General features: G+C 36.2%; 8 protein-coding genes across 8 annotated transcripts; 6 read left to right on the top strand and 2 right to left on the bottom strand.

The window, feature by feature from the left end:
* The first annotated feature begins 54 nt into the window (after window positions 1-54).
* ARP3 (actin-related protein 3) lies at window positions 55-1511 on the top strand. Its single transcript, XM_020220884.1, has one exon. The coding sequence runs from the start codon at window positions 131-133 to the stop codon at window positions 1397-1399; it is 1269 nt and encodes a 422-aa protein (XP_020078007.1). The 5' UTR covers window positions 55-130; the 3' UTR covers window positions 1400-1511.
* Window positions 1512-1658: 147 nt separating this feature from the next.
* On the top strand, window positions 1659-9290 carry TOR1 (phosphatidylinositol kinase-related protein kinase). Its single transcript, XM_020220883.1, has one exon. The coding sequence runs from the start codon at window positions 1713-1715 to the stop codon at window positions 9189-9191; it is 7479 nt and encodes a 2492-aa protein (XP_020078006.1). The 5' UTR covers window positions 1659-1712; the 3' UTR covers window positions 9192-9290.
* Window positions 9291-9293: 3 nt separating this feature from the next.
* Window positions 9294-10412, bottom strand: RCL1 (rRNA-processing endoribonuclease; the record flags this gene model as incomplete). Its single annotated transcript, XM_020223474.1, has 1 exon — window positions 9294-10412. The coding sequence occupies one exon, from the start codon at window positions 10410-10412 to the stop codon at window positions 9294-9296; it is 1119 nt and encodes a 372-aa protein (XP_020078005.1).
* An 816-nt stretch (window positions 10413-11228) lies between these two features.
* On the top strand, window positions 11229-12323 carry TAF4 (Taf4p; the record flags this gene model as incomplete). Its single annotated transcript, XM_020218381.1, has 1 exon — window positions 11229-12323. One exon carries the CDS (start codon window positions 11229-11231, stop codon window positions 12321-12323), a length of 1095 nt encoding a protein of 364 aa, XP_020078004.1.
* Window positions 12324-13530: 1207 nt separating this feature from the next.
* On the top strand, window positions 13531-16171 carry YCS4 (condensin subunit). The gene has a single exon (XM_020220882.1). It carries the CDS (start codon window positions 13697-13699, stop codon window positions 16046-16048), a length of 2352 nt encoding a protein of 783 aa, XP_020078003.1. The 5' UTR covers window positions 13531-13696; the 3' UTR covers window positions 16049-16171.
* Window positions 16172-16405: 234 nt separating this feature from the next.
* Window positions 16406-18220, top strand: LPT1 (lysophospholipid acyltransferase; the record flags this gene model as incomplete). The annotated part of the gene is made up of 1 exon (XM_020220055.1): window positions 16406-18220. One exon carries the CDS (start codon window positions 16406-16408, stop codon window positions 18218-18220), a length of 1815 nt encoding a protein of 604 aa, XP_020078002.1.
* A 257-nt stretch (window positions 18221-18477) lies between these two features.
* Window positions 18478-20083, top strand: HEM15 (ferrochelatase). The gene has a single exon (XM_020220881.1). The coding sequence runs from the start codon at window positions 18582-18584 to the stop codon at window positions 19638-19640; it is 1059 nt and encodes a 352-aa protein (XP_020078001.1). The 5' UTR covers window positions 18478-18581; the 3' UTR covers window positions 19641-20083.
* On the bottom strand, window positions 19644-20763 carry MED4 (Med4p). The gene has a single exon (XM_020220880.1). The coding sequence runs from the start codon at window positions 20653-20655 to the stop codon at window positions 19717-19719; it is 939 nt and encodes a 312-aa protein (XP_020078000.1). The 5' UTR covers window positions 20656-20763; the 3' UTR covers window positions 19644-19716.
* Between the last annotated feature and the right edge of the window lie 234 nt (window positions 20764-20997).

Here is a 20997-nt window from a genome sequence, read left to right as displayed (position 1 = left end):
TCCCACTCTCCTTTTTCTTTGAGGTTTATCTACTTGTCAAGATTAAAATATAGAGTCAATTGGAAGGTTGATACATCAATTGAATTTTCAATCCATTCTTCTATCGACTTAAAGAACAAATACATTCAGGATGTCTAGTATGGGAACACCTGCTGTTGTCATGGACAATGGTACTGGGTTAACTAAATTGGGTTTTGCAGGAAATGATTCACCATCGTTTGTCTTTCCAACTGCTATTGCTACATCTTCATCATCTAATAAAACTTCTAAATCCGCATCAGCGAAAAGTACTAACTTGAGTGCCAAGCGGGGATTGGAAGATTTAGATTTTTTCATTGGAGATGAAGCTTTGAATGCAGCCAATGGACCAAATTATAATTTATCATATCCCATTAGACATGGTCAAATTGAGAATTGGGATCACATGGAAAGATTTTGGGAAAATTCAATTTTTAAATATTTAAGATGTGAACCAGAAGATCATTACTTTTTATTGACTGAACCTCCTTTAAATCCTCCAGAAAATAGAGAAAGTACTGCTGAAATTATGTTTGAATCTTTCAATTGTGCAGGTTTATATATTGCTGTCCAAGCTGTTTTGGCTTTGGCTGCTTCCTGGACTTCATCTAAAGTTCAAGATCGATCTTTAACTGGTACTGTTATTGATTCTGGTGATGGTGTCACCCATGTTATCCCAGTGGCAGAAGGTTATGTTATCGGTACCGCCATTAAAAATATACCTTTGGCTGGTAGAGATATAACTTTATTCATTCAGTCTTTATTAAGAGATAGAGGTGAAGCAAATACCTCTTTACAAACTGCAGAAAAAATTAAACAAGATTTTTGTTATGTTTGTCCTGATATCGTTAAAGAATTTAAAAAATTTGATCAATATCCCCAAGAGAAATTTGCCCAATATATCGTTGAATACACCGATAGAAATAAAAGAGATACCGTTGATGTTGGTTATGAAAGATTTTTAGCTCCAGAAATATTCTTTAATCCAGAAATATGCTCTTCTGATTATTTGACTCCTTTACCTACTGTTGTTGATCAAGTTATTCAATCTTCCCCCATTGATGTCCGTAAAAAATTGTATAAAAACATTGTCTTATCAGGGGGTTCTACCATGTTTAAAGATTTCGGTAGAAGATTACAAAGAGATTTAAAAGGTTTAGTCAATGAAAGAATTGAATTAAGTGAAAAATTAAGTGGTGTTAAAAGTACCGGTGTTGACGTTCAAGTCATCTCCCATAAAAGACAACGTAATGCTGTCTGGTTTGGTGGTTCTCTTTTGGCTCAAACTGCAGAATTCAAAAGTTATTGTTACACCAAACAAGATTACGACGAATATGGTCCAAGCATTGTTAGAAACTTCTCCTTATTCTCCGTACCTTAATCCTATTAGACACTTCAGCTTTCCTTCTTCTCTCTACCATATAAAAAGTCTTTATCTTTTCTTTAGTTTATTTCATTTATCCTCTTTATTATATACGTTCTTTATTTACCCGTACACCACACACCCTAAAGTACCTGGAAAAGTCATGCAAAATATTTATTTAGACAAGTTTCCCGTTAGGCGTGTGCACATCAATATGTATCGAGTGAGCTTTTCTTTCCAATAGTTTTGATTTTAAGCGCTTTGATAAGAAACTTTAACTGGGTAAGTTTTTTACAAAGAAATCTATTAGTGATTGAAGCTCAGGCCCATCATGTCGTCCAATCAGGTACAGATTGTCGAGGGCATGTCGCTCGTTCAAATCAAGAAAGGATTGAAATCTAAGGATGAGGATGAACGTAATAGATCGGCAAATGAATTAAGAAGTTATCTTCAATCAATAGCTAGAGATTTACCACCAGAACAATTTGATAAATATAATAGTAGTATCAAGCTTACAATTCGGGAGCTTTTAGCAAGTAATGAAAGTTCCGAGGTCTTGGGTGGTATAGCTGCGGTAAACAAATTGATTGACCTCGATGTTGGTATTGAAGATAATATTAAAACAGTTAGATTTACCAATTATTTATCTCATTTGATTGTTTCCAATGACTTAACCATTATGAAATACGCAATCAACACTCTAGGTCAATTGGCGGCACCGGGTGGTACATCCCCGGGTGAATTTGTTGATGAACAAGCTAAAAAGGCTAATGAATGGCTTCAAAGTGATGGTAAACAACATGACAATAGAAGACATGCAGCCATATTGGTCATCACTGCTTTGGCAAATAATGCCCCTTCCCTATTATATCCTTATGTGCATCAGTTTCTTGAATATATGTGGATACCTTTACGAGATAGTAAATTAGTTATGAGAATTGATGCAGCCGAAACTTTCCATAAATGTATGGATTTAATTTATCATAGAAATACTAACTCTAGTAGATTTTGGATTAAAAACTTTTTAGATACTGCATCCAGAACTCTTAGTGATACCCCAAACAGTTTCAAACCAGAATCATCAACTTCCACCAATGCAAATTCCCTGAGTACCTATAACTTAATTGCATCCGCAAACAATCAATCTAATGAATCGATTCATAGTTCGCTCTTGGTATATAGAGAACTTATCAAGTATCATAAAGACGCATATATTGTATCCAATTTTGAGTTAATTTATGAAAATACTATAAGGTACAAAAATCACAAGCTCGCAATCATTAGACAAGAACTCACCAACATCTTCCCATTGCTTTGTAAAGTTAATCCGGAACTTTTCGTTGAAAAATATTTACATCGTACGTTATACTATTATCTTTCTCAATTGAAAAAATATAAAAATCAGCATAATGAAGCTGCAAATGCTGAAAAAAGTGCCATATTTAAAAGTATTGGATTGATTTCACTCGAAGTTGGTAATCAAATGGCTACATATCTTGATGCAATTTTAGACAATATCAGAGAAGGATTATCCTATTCTTCTAATCCAAGTGTTCAACTGATTCTTGTTAATGCCGTATCTAGTAATGGATCTTCGGCTGCGGCCGTATCAAATGGTGAAAGCTCCAATTCAGCTAATAGTCTAAATGCAATTTCAGCTTCAGCATCTGGTTCTTCCAAGCACAAGGCAAGCAGAAAAGTCACAGAACCCGCCATTTTCGACTGTATCGGTAAATTATCCATAGCAGTTGGCCCTGCATTGACAAAGCATTTACAACGAGACATATTAGATATGATGTTTAGTAACTGCTCATTGTCGACTCATATGAAAGATGTGTTACAAACTCTTATAGAAAACATTCCAACTTTAACTGACATTGTAAATATGAAACTTTTGAATTTGTTGAGTTTGGTTCTTTCAGGTAAAATCTTTCAACCACCCGGATCTCCTTATGGTACAATAAAAATAAACACCTCTTTGGCGAAGGATTATCGTTTGATGATGATATCAAGAGATACTGGATTGAGTATTAATAATATTTTGAATAACCCAGAATTATACGAAACTTATGATAGTGCTATCTTGACTCAAGCTTTGGAAATGCTTCCTGCATTCAAATTCGAAAATTATCAACTTAATGAGTTTGTTAGATACTGTACCTTAACCTACTTAGAACACCGAAATTATAAAGTTCGTTTATCAGCTACAAAAACTTCTTGCAATGTTTTCATAGAAGATCCCATTTGTCATCAAACTAGTGTCAATGCATTGAATGCAGTGAATGAAGTCTTAGATAAGTTACTTTCAATCTCCATTACTGATCCAATCCCCGATATCAGATTAGAAGGCTTGAAATGCTTGAATAATGGAAACTTTGATAATCAATTATCTCAAGCCGATAACGTGAAATTACTTTTCATCGCTTTAAATGATGAAATATTCAGTGTTAGACGAGTTGCAATTGCAATACTAGGTCGCTTATCGTCTATAAACCCTGCATACATTGTTCCTTCTTTGAGAAAAACTTTGATTCAATTATTATCAAAATTAGAATATGCAAACACTAGTCGCAAAAAGGAAGAAAGTGCAACTTTGTTATCATTATTGATTTCTAACTCAAAAGAGCTTGCGCGCCCTTACGTCAAACCAATAGTTGAAGTATTATTACTGAAAGCAAAAGATAAGAGCTTTCTTGTTGCAACTAGTGCTATTAAATGTCTTGGTGAACTTGCTGTCGTAGGGGGTGAAGATTTGAAACCATTCATCCCAGACTTAATGCCACTAATATTAGAAACTTTCCAGGATCAAAGTTCTTCTTTCAAAAGGGATTCAGCTTTGAAAGCATTAGGGCAAATAGCAAGCTCTTCAAGTTATGTCATTCAACCACTTTTGGATTATCCACAATTGTTAGGTATGCTTGTGAGTATTTTGAAACTGGAAACCTCTCCATCAATCAGAAGAGAAACAGTGAGATTACTTGGTATTCTTGGTGCATTAGATCCTTATAAACATCGTGAAGTTGAACAAAATTCCAAAAGTATACCAGTTGAACAAAATGCCCCACCAGTAGATGTTGCCTTGTTGATGCAGGGTATGTCGCCATCGATTGACGAATATTATCCAACAGTTGCAATCAACAACTTAATGAGAGTTTTAAAAGATCCTTCCTTAAGTACACACCATAGTAAGGTTATTCAAGCCATCATGTACATATTTCAAACATTGGGCTTAACCTGTGTCTCCTTCTTGCCTCAAATAATCCCGGGAATTATTAATGTCATGCACACCTGTCAACCATCTATGTTGAACTATTACTTTCAACAGTTTGGACATTTGATTTTAATTGTCAAACAGCATATTAGACCATTCTTACCAGAGATTTTTAAAGTGATTGAAGAATTTTTCAGTGTTAATAGCCAACTTAACACCCAAAATATTATTATTGATTTGATCCAATCGATATCTAAAGCTTTAGAAGGAGAATTCAAAATGTACTTACCAGATGTTTTGCCTTTGTTGTTAAACGTATTCGAAGAAGATAAATCTGAAGACAAAGACGCTAGCTCTAATGTTTTAGAAAGTTTTGTTATCTTTGGCAGTAACATCGAGGACTATGTTCATATAATCATCCCAAATATTTGTAAGTTGTTTGAAACTGGTCCTTTAGATTTGAGGATAGATGCACTTGAAACTATCGGTCAAATCTCAGATAAAGTACCACTAAATGATATGGCATCAAGGATTATTCACCCAATTTTACGTGTGTTGCGTGAAGATCATGATTCATTAAAGCTGGCTGCAATGAATACCTTAAGTTGCCTTGTTTTACAACTTGGCTCCGAGTTTAGTGTTTTCATTCCTGTATTGAAGAAGACATTACTTCAACAGAAGATCCATTCCTCAACCTTTGAACAATTAGTGAACAAGCTCTTAAGTGGAGATCCTTTACCTGACCACCTTGATATTTACAAAGAAAAGAAGGATAAGAAATTGAGTCATTTCGACAGACCAGATGTGTCCAGGAAGCTCCCAGTAAATCAAGATGTATTGAAATTGGCTTGGAACTGTAGTCAAACTCGCACAAAGGAGGATTGGCAAGAATGGATAAGCAGATTAAGTCTTGAACTTATAAAAGAAAGTCCTTCGCATGCCATCAGAGCTTGTTTAGGTTTGGCTATAGACTATCATCCAATAGCAAAAGATTTGTTCAATGCCAGTTTTGCAAGTTGTTGGAGTGAGCTATATTCACAGAATCAAGAGGAATTAGTTGAATCATTTTGTTACGCATTATATTCAGCTGCAAACCCTCCAGAGATTCACCAAATTCTTTTGAACTTAGCAGAGTTCATGGAGCATGATGACAAACCATTACCAATTTCAATTACAAGATTGGGTCAATTTGCTCAACGTTGTCATGCTTATGCAAAAGCTTTACATTATAAAGAGCTTGAGTTTTATGAAGAGCCAACAACTCCTACCATTGAGGCCTTAATCAGTATCAATAACCAGCTTCAGCAATCAGATGCCGCTGTGGGTATTTTGAAGCATGCACAACTACATCATGATCTTCAATTGAAAGAGACATGGCATGAAAAATTACAGAAGTGGGATGATGCATTACGTGCTTACAATGAAAGAGAAAAGACCGAACCTGACAACATGGAAGTTGTAATGGGTAAAATGAGAAGTTTGCATGCTTTAGGTGAATGGGAGCAATTATCTGAACTTGCTCAGAAGAAGTGGACCAACTCCACAAGTGATACCAAGAGAAGTGTGGCACCTTTGGCAGCAGCAGCTGCTTGGGGCTTGGGTCAATGGGATAGAATGGATGCATGTATCAGAGTTATGAAACCCGAGTCACCAGATAAAGCATTTTTCAATGCTGTCCTTAGTTTGCACAGAAATAATTTTGAAGATGCTTCGAACAATATTTTGAAGGCAAGAGATCTTTTGGTAACTGAAATCACCGCTTTAGTGAGTGAAAGTTACAATAGAGCATATGGGGTTGTTGTTAGAGTTCAAATGCTTGCCGAGTTGGAAGAAATCATCAAATATAAATGTTTGCCTCAAGGTTCGGAAAAAAGAGCGCTTATGAGAAAAACCTGGAATACTAGATTACTTGGCTGTCAAAGGAATGTTGATATATGGCAAAGAATGTTGAAAGTCAGGGCGCTTGTTATTAAACCTAAACAAGATATGGAAATGTGGATCAAGTTTGCTAATTTATGTCGTAAATCTGGTAGATTAAACTTAGCAGAGAAATCATTGAACTTTTTATTAGAAGAAGGTTCCCCAGAGAACCCATCTAGGGCTCCTCCACAAGTTGTTTACGCTCAATTGAAATACATGTGGTCTAAAGGTCAACAAAAGGAAGCTTTGCGTCATTTAGTTGATTTCACCACCAGGATGTCGCAAGACTTGGGATTAAACCCTAATGATTTGATAACTCAACCCTTACCATCAGAGGGTCCTGGAATTCCAAAGCATGTTGAAGAATATACTAAACTATTAGCAAGATGCTTCTTGAAACAAGGTGAATGGCAAATCGCATTGAATAGTAATTGGAGAACGGACACATCTGAAATAATTCTCGGTGCTTATCTATTGGCTACCCATTTTGATGATAAGTGGTATAAAGCATGGCATAATTGGGCACTTGCTAACTTTGAAGTAATATCATTATTCACTCAAAGCAATAGGCAAAATAGTAATACAAATCAAAATGAGATGATTATGGAACAAAATGAAGTCAATTATACTGAAAATGATCTGAAAACCCCACAGACCAATATACAAGATAGTAAACCAAAAGCAAATGTTATACCCATCGAAGCGGTACAGCGTCATGTCGTACCTTCCATTAAAGGGTTCTTTCATTCCATTGCTTTATCTAACTCCAATTCACTTCAAGACACTTTAAGATTGTTAACTTTATGGTTCAAATTTGGTGGGATCCCTGAGGCGGCTCAAGCAATGACCGAAGGTTTCAGTATGGTGAAAATAGATAATTGGTTGGAGGTTGTCCCTCAGTTAATTTCTCGTATTCATCAACCAAATCAAATTGTTAGTCGGTCATTATTCGGATTGTTGAGTGATTTAGGTAAGGCTCACCCTCAAGCATTGGTATATCCATTAGCTGTGGCTGTCACCTCAGAATCTGTAAATCGTAAAAAGGCTGCAATGTCTATTATTGATAAAATGCGTATGCATTCGCCTAGGTTGGTTGATCAATCCGAATTAGTAAGTCACGAATTAATCAGAGTTGCTGTTTTATGGCATGAACAATGGTACGAAGGTTTAGAGGATGCCTCAAGATTATACTATGGTGAACACAATACTGAAAAGATGTTTGAAGTTTTAGAGCCACTCCACGAAATGTTGAAGAAGGGCCCTGAAACAATGAGAGAAGCATCTTTCAACAATGCATTTGGAAGGGAATTAGCTGATGCATACGAATGGGTGTTGAACTTTCGCCGTACCAAAGATACTGCGAACCTTGATCATGCATGGGAGATTTACTATAATGTATTCCGTCGTATCAGTCGTCAATTACCTCAATTGCAGAGCCTAGAATTACAATACGTTTCACCTAAATTAGAAGAAGCCAACAACCTCGAGTTAGCCTTACCGGGTACTTATCAAGCGGGCAAACCAGTGGTAAGTATCGTAAAATTCGATCCAACTTTCTCAGTTATCTCGTCAAAACAAAGACCTAGAAAAGTTTCCTGCAGAGGAAGTGACGGCAAAGACTATACATATGTTTTAAAAGGTCATGAAGATATCAGACAAGATAACTTGGTAATGCAATTATTTGGTTTAGTCAATACTTTGTTACTCAATGATACTGAATGTTTCAAGAGACATTTAGATATTCAACGTTATGCTGCTATACCATTGTCTCCTAAGGTTGGTTTATTAGGTTGGGTACCTAATAGTGATACTTTCCATGTTTTAATCAGAGAGTATCGTGAATCTCGTAAAATCTGGTTAAATATTGAGCATCGTATTATGTTACAGATGGCACCTGATTATGATAGTCTTACGTTGTTACAAAAAGTTGAAGTATTCACCAATGCATTGGATAATACCAGAGGTCAAGATTTATACAAAGTATTATGGTTGAAATCTAAATCATCTGAAGCCTGGTTAGATCGTCGTACTACGTATACTCGTTCATTGGCTGTGATGTCTATGGTTGGGTATATATTGGGTGTTGGTGATCGTCATCCTTCAAATTTAATGTTGGACAGATCTACTGGTAAAGTTATTCATATTGATTTTGGTGATTGTTTTGAAGCTGCTATTTTGCGTGAAAAATACCCAGAAAAAGTTCCGTTTAGATTGACCAGAATGTTGAACTATGCTATGGAAGTCAGTGGTATAGAAGGTTCATTCCGTATTACTTGTGAACATGTTATGAGAGTTCTTCGAGATAATAAGGAATCTTTAATGGCGATCTTGGAAGCATTTGCATATGATCCATTGATCAATTGGGGGTTCGATTTCCCAACAAAGGCAGTTGCTGAAGCAACAGGAATTAAAGTTCCTCAAGTAAACACTGCCGAACTATTGAGAAGGGGCCAAATAGACGAACAAGAAGCTGCAAAACTCGCAAAGCAAAATGAATTAGAAATAAGAAATGCTAGAGCAGCATTGGTTTTGAAGAGAATTACTGATAAATTGACTGGTAATGATATCAAACGATTAAAAGGATTGGACATTCCAACTCAAGTTGACAAGTTGATTCAACAGGCCACTAGTGTGGAGAATTTGTGCCAACATTACATTGGATGGTGCTCATTTTGGTAAAAGGAAAATCAATTCTTCAATTCTTTGAGTCAGGTGTTTTACATCTACTTTTATTTAAAAGACATTTATTACATAATTTAATAATATACAAGTAAAGTATTTTTATGCTATTTTTTTAGAAGCACTAGTAAAACCAATTCCTTTAAGGGAAACAGTCATAAAATCCTCTTCACCAGGGATTGGTTCATTTGCACCATCTTTCAAGAAAGCTTCAGTTCCAAAGACTTGTTTAATGTCACGTAATATATGAATAAAATTATCGTCGATTTGATCTTTATGAACTTTCAATCTTCCAATATCTTCTTTACCAATGGTCATAAATGCTAAACATAATTGAAGTTGGTTTCTTCCAACTGCAACACTTTTCGATAATTCTTCTAATAACTCATATGCAACACGTTCACCCAAATCTTCTGGTAAACTACCGGGAGAACCAACACCTTCTGCTAGTATTCTCCAACCCTTTTTCAGCTCTGCTACTAAGGTGACACCAAATCCTGGGGATTTCCCTGAGTTTTCTCCTCTCCAAACGTCAGCAGTGATATTAACTTCCACTCCTGTTGGTCTCAAAACATTTCTAGCACTATCTATTATTCTATTAACCATTGATGGAGAAACACGAGTACAATATGCAACACCTCTGATGGCGGATATTTTTGGATTTTCGAGAGCATGCATAGTTATTGGTTGTGGAATTAACGAATTACATAACAAATGAACCTCACCTCCACCTAAAGGTGGTGATCCACGTTTCAATATATGCAACGAAACTTCTCTTACTCCAAACTTTTCCATTATTGGTAAGAGCCCCCATTTGATCGACTCAACACCAGCATCTCTGGTCTTGTCGGATGCCGTGAGTCCTTTGAACACTATCGAGAATTTCTTCTTGGAAAATGGTGCAAGGTATAGCATTGGTTCAATAAAATATCCAACTGGCTTGGAAACAGGACAATTATGGGTCAATTGTCCCCCTATGATAATCCCTGGCCTGAATATAACGCTAGTACCAGTGTACGAAATTTCTATACGGGAGTCATTAGTGACTGCCTCCAACAATCTTAAAAATGAAATTTCGTAATCTTTTAAACCAGGATTCATATCATTTGATCTAATCTTGGAGATCTTGATTGGAATACCTGCCAATGTAGCCAAAACTAAACGTAGTCTCAAGTTTCGGTGGCCTTCAAAGGTCACCATAGAAGTCTTGGAGCTGGACATACTGCTACTAAGTACTAACCAAAGTGAATGATATCGAATATATTGCAATAATCGAATAAAATGATTTTTTTTTCAATTAGACATCTCTTTGCAATGAGGCATCTCAAAGCTAAAGAAAAAAAAAAAAAAAAAGATGAAAAATCACCGGGTCGGAAGTACTGGGATTTTGCCTCACAAGTCACATGATCAGCCGGATTTCAAATGTCAGCAAAAAAAAAAAAATAGAGAGGGAAAAGACATTGAGCTATAAACAACAGGAAGAAGTTGGCAAAGGCTTTAGAAAGAATTGCCATTAAGCATTTATCATCAAGTCCAACTTGAACAGCATCACATCATAGAGCAGATATAGGTACGATGTCGTCCGGTCCAGGTGATACGCATTCGGACTCGCAGAAAAGGCAATTAGAGGGTAATTCCACTGATGAATTTCCAAACAAGCGGACTCAGAAAGATTCCACGGGAAATGTTGGTGACGGTCAATACGAAGGCTTGTTTGATCCACTTCCATTTGACATGGGAGACATTAACGAAACCCCGCAAGGTGGAGACCAGAATCATGGGGATTTTATGGTGGATAATATCGACGGATTCAATTTCGATCTTCCAGATTTTCTAGATGAAAGTAATGCAGATACAAACCCAGGAAACAGCCACCAGCAGAGTTCTTTAAACAGTCCTGGCAACTCGAGCCAGGTTCCACAAGTGACGGTCAAGAAAGAGAGTGTTTCCGAGTTTCCATCCAATACTGAAGGGAATGATTCTAAAGCACAGTCTAAATCGACGAGTCCTAAAGTTCAAAAGATAAAACCCCCAGCAATGGGATCCGCTAGTCCAGCAGCTTCTAAAAGCAAGTCTCCGGTTAAAGCACCCAAGAATAAACCAGAAGTGAAGAGAGCCACTACTGTGCCTAATAGATTCGATGAACAAAATAACGATGCACAATCTAGAAGCTCCACTCCGGTTGCACAACAGGAGCCACAGCAAGCGGTACTGCTTGCTAGGTCAAAAACAAAGGATGATAAACAAAAGACAAGCAGAGAAGATGGCGGGAAATCAAAGGTTAGCGCAGATGATGCCTCGAAACTTAATGATGCCATTGCAGCAGCAGGAGTTGATATTCAAAAGGAAGAAGAACTCTTGGCTCAACAGCACGCCCACAGAGCATCCAATATAACGGCTGCAAATCAATTTTCACAAAGACAGAGACAATACAATCCTCATTTGAATGCATTCTTACATCCATATCATCTCGCGGTATTTATGAATCGAGTAGCAAACCAAAATGGGATCCTTCAGAATTTCGTACAGGACGGTGAACTACTAGAACTTATGTCTGTAGCCTGTCAGCAATGGCTTTCCAAAATAGTCAGCAAGACTGTTATATTGTCTCGCCATCGTCGTCGTGGTATACCTAGTTTCAATTCAAAAAATAAAAAGTTGTCCCTGTCACTGCTGACTGCAATTCAAAGATCAGACTTATCCAAGGAATTAAGAAACTTAGCTGCAAAACAAAAAGAAATGGAGGAAAAAAGAGTCAGCAAGAGAATCATTCTAGGTTTAGAAAAAAGTGCCGATGCAAATGGGGATGCTTCCGCTAAAGCAGGTGCTGAAGAAACTTTACACAGAGCTGCAAATGCCACAGCTGCAATGATGGCCATGAATCCTGGTCGTAAAAAGTATTCGTGGATGACCTCCAGTACTGGGGGTGGTGATGATGCGGCCGGTGGTGACAAAGACGGTAAAAATAAACAGAGTTCCATCATATCAGTAAGAGGTGATAATGGTTTAAGATACCGTGAAATCAGATCGGGTAACTCAGTCACCATGAAAGATTTATTGGGGGTTATAGAAGAAGAAAGAATGGGCACAGAAAAAGCCGTCATAAAAGGTTACGCCAAATTGAAAGACTAATCCCTCTCCATTTATATAAATCTAATGTCCTGTAATATATAAAGTTATTTCTTTAATGAACCCAGTAACAGTTTTATGTAAAGATATCATTTTTGTTGATGTGCGCAACACAAATTGAAAATATAAACAAAGTACCAGATCAGAATCAAAACATCAAGTTAAGCAGACCTTGATACCAGGGTTTATTTGACTAGCATTCGAGAATGGACTTCACACTCTCTACGTACTTCAACAGCTTCGATGCCGACAAGGAGTACCCTTTGGAAGTTTCAGATATCGATTCGAAGCTCGAGTCTGTTATTGATTCGCTAGCTAATAATCCAGAAGCCATAATAACTAATGATGAGCTATTTGAGGAAATAATTGACTTGGCTCATGGGTTTCCGTCATTGGATACCAAGCATCAGAAGCAATTCTCGTACTTGATCACCTCATCGTTTAATTCAATTGGTCAAAACTGTTATAATGCGATTGAACAAGGTGACTTCGTGGACCAAATAGAGCATTTTGGAACTATTTTGGAAAAATACGGTTATATTATGTTTGTCCTCCTAATATATTTGGGGAAAGAAGACCATAATTTATCAGGAAAGTCGAGGCAGCCCTCCAATAACGCTAAGTGGAAAGCAAATTGTACTCAGGTTGAAGACGCTTTGGCAGCAGTAGTTACTGTTTTGAAGATTGATATATCTAAAATATTCGTTACTACCCCTGAACGTAACTTGTTCATCGAGTTATTCATAAGGCCAATTTTCAGGTTGATGGAAGTACCCGAAAGAATGAAGGTTGCATCCATTAAGATGTTCATGTTCAAGAATATTTGTCTCGCAGTGAAGTACCATGGTCATAGTACCATGGTTAAAGGTTCTATATTACAAGGGCTAACTTATTATATCCATCTTCCAAATTATATGGCTGAGCTTCTACATACTTTGAACACCCAATTTGACTATAATGTATTGACTGAAGAAGTCCTAAGAGATATTGCACAAATAGAATTCAATTCAAATGACAGTAATGGTCCTAAGTCTATATCCGAATTTTTGGTGAAGCTATCTGAGCTTAATCCTCGACTGATTTTGAAGCAGTTGTCATCAACTGCTCAATTATTGGATAACAGTAATCAAACATTGAGATGTTCAGTAGTTGAAACTTGCGGGAATATAGTAATTGATATTATAAAATCAGAACAGAGTGATAATGAATCTGCAGATGAACATAATTCCAATAGTTCTCAACAAATAGATGGTCTTCTCAATTTACTTCAAGAAAGATTTTTGGATCAGAATCCTTATGTCAGAACAAAGGCAATTCAAGCCTTAGTTAAAGTATGTAACCTACCAGTTAAATTCCCTAAGAGAAGACAGATCATAATGTTGTTAGCAGTGAGATCATTAGATGATAAAAGTACATTGGTTCGCCGTAACTCTATAAAATTAATGTGCAAATTAATTTTGACCCACCCATTCTCCACTGCTCATGGTTCCCAATTATCACAAAAGTTATGGAAAGCAAAGCTAGATGAGGCCGAAGCTGAACTTAATCAATACATTCCGATATCTCCTATAAAAAAATCGAAAAGAAAAAATGATGAGCTTGATTCTGTAGAAGAAGAGGATGAGCTCTCGGGTAGTGATAGTGAAGAAAATGGTAAACAAAGTGATGATATGGATGTGGATGAAGAAAATCAAGATGAGAAAGAAGCAGATGATGAAGAAGACAAAGATGAAAATGATGAAGAAAAAGATGATGAAAACGAAAGTCTAGATTTGGATGAATTGAATGAATCAATGATTGAACAGCAAGAGAATTTACCGGATACTAGCACGCTTCTCAAACTCAAACTTAAGGTACAATATTATCAGGATGCTGTCCTATTCATTGAGGCTATTCATAAAGGTGCAGATATTGTTTCTAGGTTACTTTTCTCCAAGAATAGAAACGAGGTTTTGGAATCTATGGACTTTCTTGTTCTTGCCGATGCTTATGACATCCAGAATGCTCAAGTTGGTATTCGTCGTATGTTGCATTTGGTTTGGATGAAAGGCTCTTCAGATGAAGGAAAATCTATTGCATCACACTTAATTGACTGTTACAAAGACTTATTCTTAACGGTACCTAATGATTTATCCCCTGGAGAAGCTGCTGCAATGATAGCTCACAATTTAATTGGATTAACTTATTCTGCATCAGTTTCCGACTTGGCGTCACTTGAGAAACTTCTTTGTCTTATGTATGATGAAAAATTAATTAATCAGGATATCATTAAAGTTCTTTGGCAAGTATACAGTTTTGCTGAAAATAATGAAACTGAACAAATAACATCCAAAAGACAATCACATGGTGCCATTATTCTATTGGGTATGTTGGCATTAGCAGATAATAACATTGTATTGAAAGGATTTGATCCATTATTGAGAGTAGGTTTAGGAGATGTTGGTAAGGATGATTTGGTATTGTGTAAATATTCATGTCTTGCTTTGCAGAGAGTTATGCCAGCAACCACCAATAAGAACCAAAACAATGAAACATTTAAGATTGATAGAGAAGATGAGGCAATTGAAAGGCTCACCAACATTTTACTTTCTTATAATGAAAAACCAGAATGGTATACAGTTGCAGAACAAGCCATTGGCGCCATTTATCGTGCATCAAGTAATCCGGATGAAGTATGTTCCGATATTATCAAGAGTAAAACCAAGTTAGTCTTTGCCGGAAATGAAGGCTCAAAATTGATAAGTTTATCACAGCTTTTGTTTATTGTGGGACACATTGCAATTAAAACCATTGTCCATTTAGAGGAACTCGAGACGTTATTTAAGAAGAAAAAGCACGATTCTGAAGCTGCTAACAAGAAAGTTGATAATGGGGAAGAGGAAGAGAATAACGATAATGAATTAGAAATGATTGGTGGAACTTCCGAAGATGATTTTACCGATGCTGTTATCTATATTAAAGAACGAGAGCTTCTTTTTGGAGAAAATTCCTTACTCGCAAGATTTGGTCCCTTGGTGAAAGAAATATGTTCAAATAACAAGAATTATGATAATGAAATCTTACAGAGATCAGCTGTTTTATGTATGAACAAACTTATGTGTGTTTCTTCCAAATACTGTGAAGATAACTTGCCGCTTCTTATCACAATCATGGAAAAATCACCCGATCCAATAATTAGATGTAACTGTGTTTTAGGTTTAGGAGACATGGCTGTCTGTTTTAATAATTTGGTGGATGAAAATACCGACTTCTTATATCGCCGTCTTACAGATGAGAATATCATGGTACAAAGAACATGTCTCATGACAGTGACCTTTTTGATTCTAGCCGGTCAAGTTAAAGTCAAAGGTCAATTATCTTCCATGGCCAAATGTTTGGAAAATTCTGATCAAGGTATTAGTGATATGTGTAGATTGTTCTTCACGGAATTGGCTACGAAAGACAATGCCATATATAATGGGTTTATTGATATATTCAGTGGATTATCAAATGATGATAGTTTATCCAAAGATGCCATGAAACGTATTGTTAAGTTCTTAGTTGGTTTCATTGAAAAGGAAAAACATCAAAAACAATTATCTGAAAAATTATTGGTCAGATTAATGAAATGTCAATCGGAGTCACAATGGAACGACGTCGCTTTCGTATTGTCTTCCATTCCTTACAAAAACGAAGCCATCACCACTGCTCTTGAAGCTGGTTATAAAATGGTTCTGGCTAGAGATTAATGTTGTATACTACATATAGATATATTTTGGGTCATAGAACCGACTGTAAGCCTTCCACCGTTAACACCAAACGGTCAACCAATACCCCGTTTTATTATCTACCCCTGTCTATTCCACAATGGTTACCTCAAGACTACTCCACACTTTGAGCTTCTGCTTCTACTAATTTGGTAAAAATCAAATAAATTGAAGTTGTTCGATAAAACACGACAGAACAAACAAAAAAAATAACAAACTTGCGGATCACAAGCTGTTCAAAGCCGAAGAATTGATAACGAAAAGAACAAAAATACTTACTCTTTTCGCTATATACCCTTATAGAGGCACTGAAACAACGTGAATTGATAACAGTTTAACATGGTGATTGCAATTGTTCAATCATACATGTCTCAATGGCTGAATTTGGTTGGTTTAGATGAAGCTAGTTTCAAGATTTTATTCTGTACTATTCTCTCCTTCCCATTCAGTGTGATATTCAAACGGTTACCTGACCGAGATTATACTCTCAAGAATCTTTATGTGATTGGAGTTTCGTCCATATATGTGTTTGGTATTCTTAATTTAGGATCGGGCTTGATAACGTTACTTGTTTCGTCCTTAGGTTCATATTTTATTACTAGATATTTAAGGACTAATGCGATGCCATGGGTTAATTTCTTATTTTTAATGACCCATTTGGCGTATAGCCATGTTAAGACTCAATTTTTCGTTGAATATGATCCAACTATAATTGATATTACTGGGGCTCAAATGGTGCTCGTTATGAAGTTGACAGCTTTTGGTTGGAACGTTTTTGATTCAAAACAACCAAAAGAGTATTTAACCCCATATACCCGTTCAAGAGTGATTAAAAAGCATCCAAATATCTTACCATACCTTGGATATGTTTTTTTCTTTGCGTCTGTTCTTACTGGACCAGCATTCGACTATATTGATTACGATAAATTTATCCATTCAACATTATTCGATGATGTTCCTGATGACAAGAGACCAGGTAAAAGAAAGAGAAGAATTCCTCGTAGTGGTAAGCCTGCTTTACAAAAAGTTCTTCACGGTGCTTTTTGGGCTAGTATATTTTTCCAAGCTTCTAAGTACGTTAATTTGAAATATGTTTTGAGCGGTGACTTTTATGAAGAACATAATTTCATCTATAGAATTTTTTACTTATGGGTATTGAGTTTATCTCATCGTTTGAAGTACTATACCATCTGGTTAATTGCTGAAGGTGCTTGTATTTTATGTGGTATTGGTTATAATGGATATGATCAAGAAACTGACTCATTTAAATGGAATAGAGTTCAAAATATTGATACATATGCATTTGAAACTGGTCAAAACGTTCACACTTGTTTAGAAGCATGGAATATGAATACTAACAAATGGTTGAAGAATTACGTTTATACAAGAATTGCTAGAAGGGGTAAGAAACCCGGTTTTAAAAGTACTCTTTTCACTTTTGCAACAAGTGCTTTCTGGCATGGTACAAGACCTGGATATTATTTAACTTTCGTCATGGGTGCTTTTGCTCAAACCTTGGGCAAAATTTATCGTCGTAATTTACGTCCAATGTTCTTAGAGGCTGATGGTAAAACTCCAAAACCTTCAAAGAAAATTTATGATTTCATTACTTATTTTGTCACTCAATTATCTTTTGGTTTCATTACTCAACCATTTGTTATCCTTGATTTTAGGAAATCCTTGTATTGTTGGTCAACTGTTTACTTTTACGTTCCAATTGGTACAGCAATCACTTTATTCCTTTTCAAAGGTCCATATAGTAAAAAAGTTATTGCCTGGTGTCAATCCCATAATGACGCTTATCTTCTTGCCCAAGAACAAAATAGAGCTCCGCCCAAGAACAAATTATCCAAGGTCGAAACTGATAAAGTTAAAGCCGTTGTTTCCAATATTGTCATGAAAGATGAATCCGAACAAGAAATACCGACATTAGGTTTGCCACCTATCGACGTTTTGGAAACCGCTACCAAAGAAGAACTCGACCAAGATATGAAAGAATTGAGCGAAGCATGGACTTCATTCAGGGGCCGCAGAGGATCAATCAAAGACGACGACTTCGAAGGTTTGAGAGATGCTTACAATAACTTTACTAATGAAATCAACGAAATCTTTGCTCATACAAAAACACCAATTAAGGTCTCAAAGAAAGACTAATAGTTTGCTCTTGCTTAACGTTTTACTATTTTTTTGTACTTTGTAACATTGACATATACCTTAGTATCCTTGTATTATCAATTGTAGCTGATCAACCATTGGTGTATAAAGAGTTGCTCTTTTAATGGCTTTTTGCGGGCTGAAAATTTTCTGTGCAGGTGACGTCGAGTCTTTCAGCTTGCCTTTGCAATTTTCATATTAGATATCTTTTTGCTTTGAAGCTTGTCAATTACCTTTTCGGATAACCATGATCAGATATACATTGAGATCGTTAGTGGCGAAAGGCCCAAGAGGTGCGTTTGTTCGCTTTAATTCAACATCGACTCCAGTGAAGTCACCGACCGGGGTGGTCTTTATGAATATGGGGGGACCATCTAAAGTTAGCGAAACCCATGATTTTTTACTTCGATTATTTTCAGATTCTGACTTGATTCCGTTTGGGATCTTTCAAAACATATTGGCCAAGTTCATTGCTAAACGTCGTACTCCAAAAATTGAGGAGCACTATGAAGAAATTGGTGGAGGTTCTCCAATTAGATATTGGTCAGAGTACCAATGTGAAAAAGTCTGTAAAATTTTAGATAAAACAAGTCCGGAAACTGCTCCTCATAAACCTTATGTTGCCTTTAGATATGCCAATCCATTAACTGAAGAAACATTACCAAAAATGCTCGAAGACGGTATTACCAGAGCTGTTGCCTTTTCACAGTATCCGCAATATTCTTTTTCAACTTCTGGTTCTTCCTTGCACGAATTGTACAGAAAGACCGTTCAGTTAGATCCAGAAAGAAAGATTAAATGGTCTTTCATTGACAGATGGCCTAAAAACGAAGGTTTGATTAACGCTCATCTGAAGCTTATTACCGAAAAAATTAATGAATTTCCGGAAGAAGACCGTGATAAGGTGATTGTCTTGTTCTCTGCCCATTCGTTACCAATGGAAATTGTTAACCGTGGTGATTCTTATCCTGCTGAAGTTGCTGCTACTGTTTATGCTGTGATGGAAAAGTTAAACTTCAAACATGCTTATCGTTTAGTTTGGCAAAGTCAAGTTGGTCCAAAACCTTGGTTAGGTGGACAAACCGCTAAAATTGTTGCTAAATTAGAGAAAAATGATGATATCAAAGGAATTGTACTTGTTCCGATTGCCTTCACTTCTGACCATATTGAAACTTTACATGAAATTGATATTGAATTAATGGAAGATTCAAAATTTCCACATAAGCTTAAGAGATCAGAATCTTTAAATGGTAACCAAGAATTCATTGAGGGCTTAGCTGATATTGTCAAGAATCATTTGAAGTCCGGCGAAGCTTACTCCAAACAATTAGAATTAGATTGCATCTTGGGTGAAGAATATGCTACAAATACATTTAGTCATCCAAGGGAATTACTTGGTGATCACCATAAAAAAGATTAATGATAAGTCATGACATTGAAGAATATATAATACGATATACTAATAATTTAAAATACACAAAATTTCTTTTAAATGATCAATCCGAATCTTCTTCCTCGTTAGGATCAAATAAGTCCAAATCAAGAGCAGCCTGTTGCTGTTGTTGGCCTGCTTGACCCAACTCCTCTTTAGGTGCGCTAGAGTATGAACCAAAGGAACCTCTGCGTGCAATTGGTTCTTCCTTTGCAACCTTCTCTTCCTTAGGTTTCTCTTGTTCTTCATCTTGTTTCACTTCTTCTTCTCCCAATTCTTTCTTGATTATTTCATCGGCTTTCAACGATGCCACTGCGAGCATTCCTCTTCTTAAAGCATCTTCTGCTGGCCATATATAATTATTAGGATGTATTTGAAATGGGGCATTTGCAGTAGTAGCTGGTGCTTTCGTAAATTTTGATAATTTCATGGCGTACTTTAAAGTTTCTTGTATATCTATAAAATTCATTGATTCATCTTTTTTCAAATTAGACTTATTGGCTGGCAATCTTGGTAATTTTTTTAATTCTGCTCGACATGATATAAGCTCCTTTAAGATATTTTTAGCTTCATTATCCAAATCAGTTCGCTCCTGCTCTAGAACGTCAATTCGATTACCCAAATCCTGGTGATAGTGTAGAACCTCAATTTCCTTCACGATTTCATCATTGGTTGATATTAAATTTTCAATCAGTTCGGTTATATTTTCTTCCTGAAATGACGAAATAGAAGATGCAAGTTCAGTGAGTAGTCTTTCGAACTCCGATACTTTTTGAACAATGAATAATTTTTCAAATAGTTCTAGCTGTTCTTTTGTTTTTATCTTACTTCTGATATTCTGAAGAGTCACCGGTATATTCTTATTTGGATTCAAAGACGATAAAACGTAAGAAGTCGGAGTCAGGGGATTAGATGCTCCAGGGTGAGTCAATCTTTGCGCAGAACCAACCCTTGATACCGGTACCGATTTGAAAGCTTGGTCTGTTTTTCTGAGAGGTAGCATATTATATCCTCACTGGCTATCTGATACTATTTTATGATTGAAAAGCTTGAACCCTATAAGTTTGTTAGATCTTTTTTTTTGTTGATGTAGTTTTTGTCTCGTTTTTTTTTTTTTTTTTTTTTTTAATACTGCATCCTTTAGAGAATTTGCAATAAAAGAATCACTTTTCAGCCAATTGACTCCATATTTGAGATGTCTAGTCTGGATGAAGAACTACCCCCGAAGAAGAAAGTAAAACCTTTGAAGTTGCCTTCTTTTCCAAGCAGAGAAGAGGTATCCGAGCCGGTATCTGACTCAAGCAATAGTGAGGTCGATTATCAGGCTTTCGAACTTAAAGAAGAC

Source organism: Hyphopichia burtonii (assembly GCF_001661395.1).
Source record: "Hyphopichia burtonii NRRL Y-1933 unplaced genomic scaffold HYPBUscaffold_2, whole genome shotgun sequence".
In the NCBI taxonomy this organism is placed as follows: Eukaryota; Fungi; Ascomycota; class Pichiomycetes; order Serinales; family Debaryomycetaceae; genus Hyphopichia; species Hyphopichia burtonii.
Note: the sequence above shows the minus strand (reverse complement) of the source record. Positions and strands in the feature narration are given on the sequence as shown.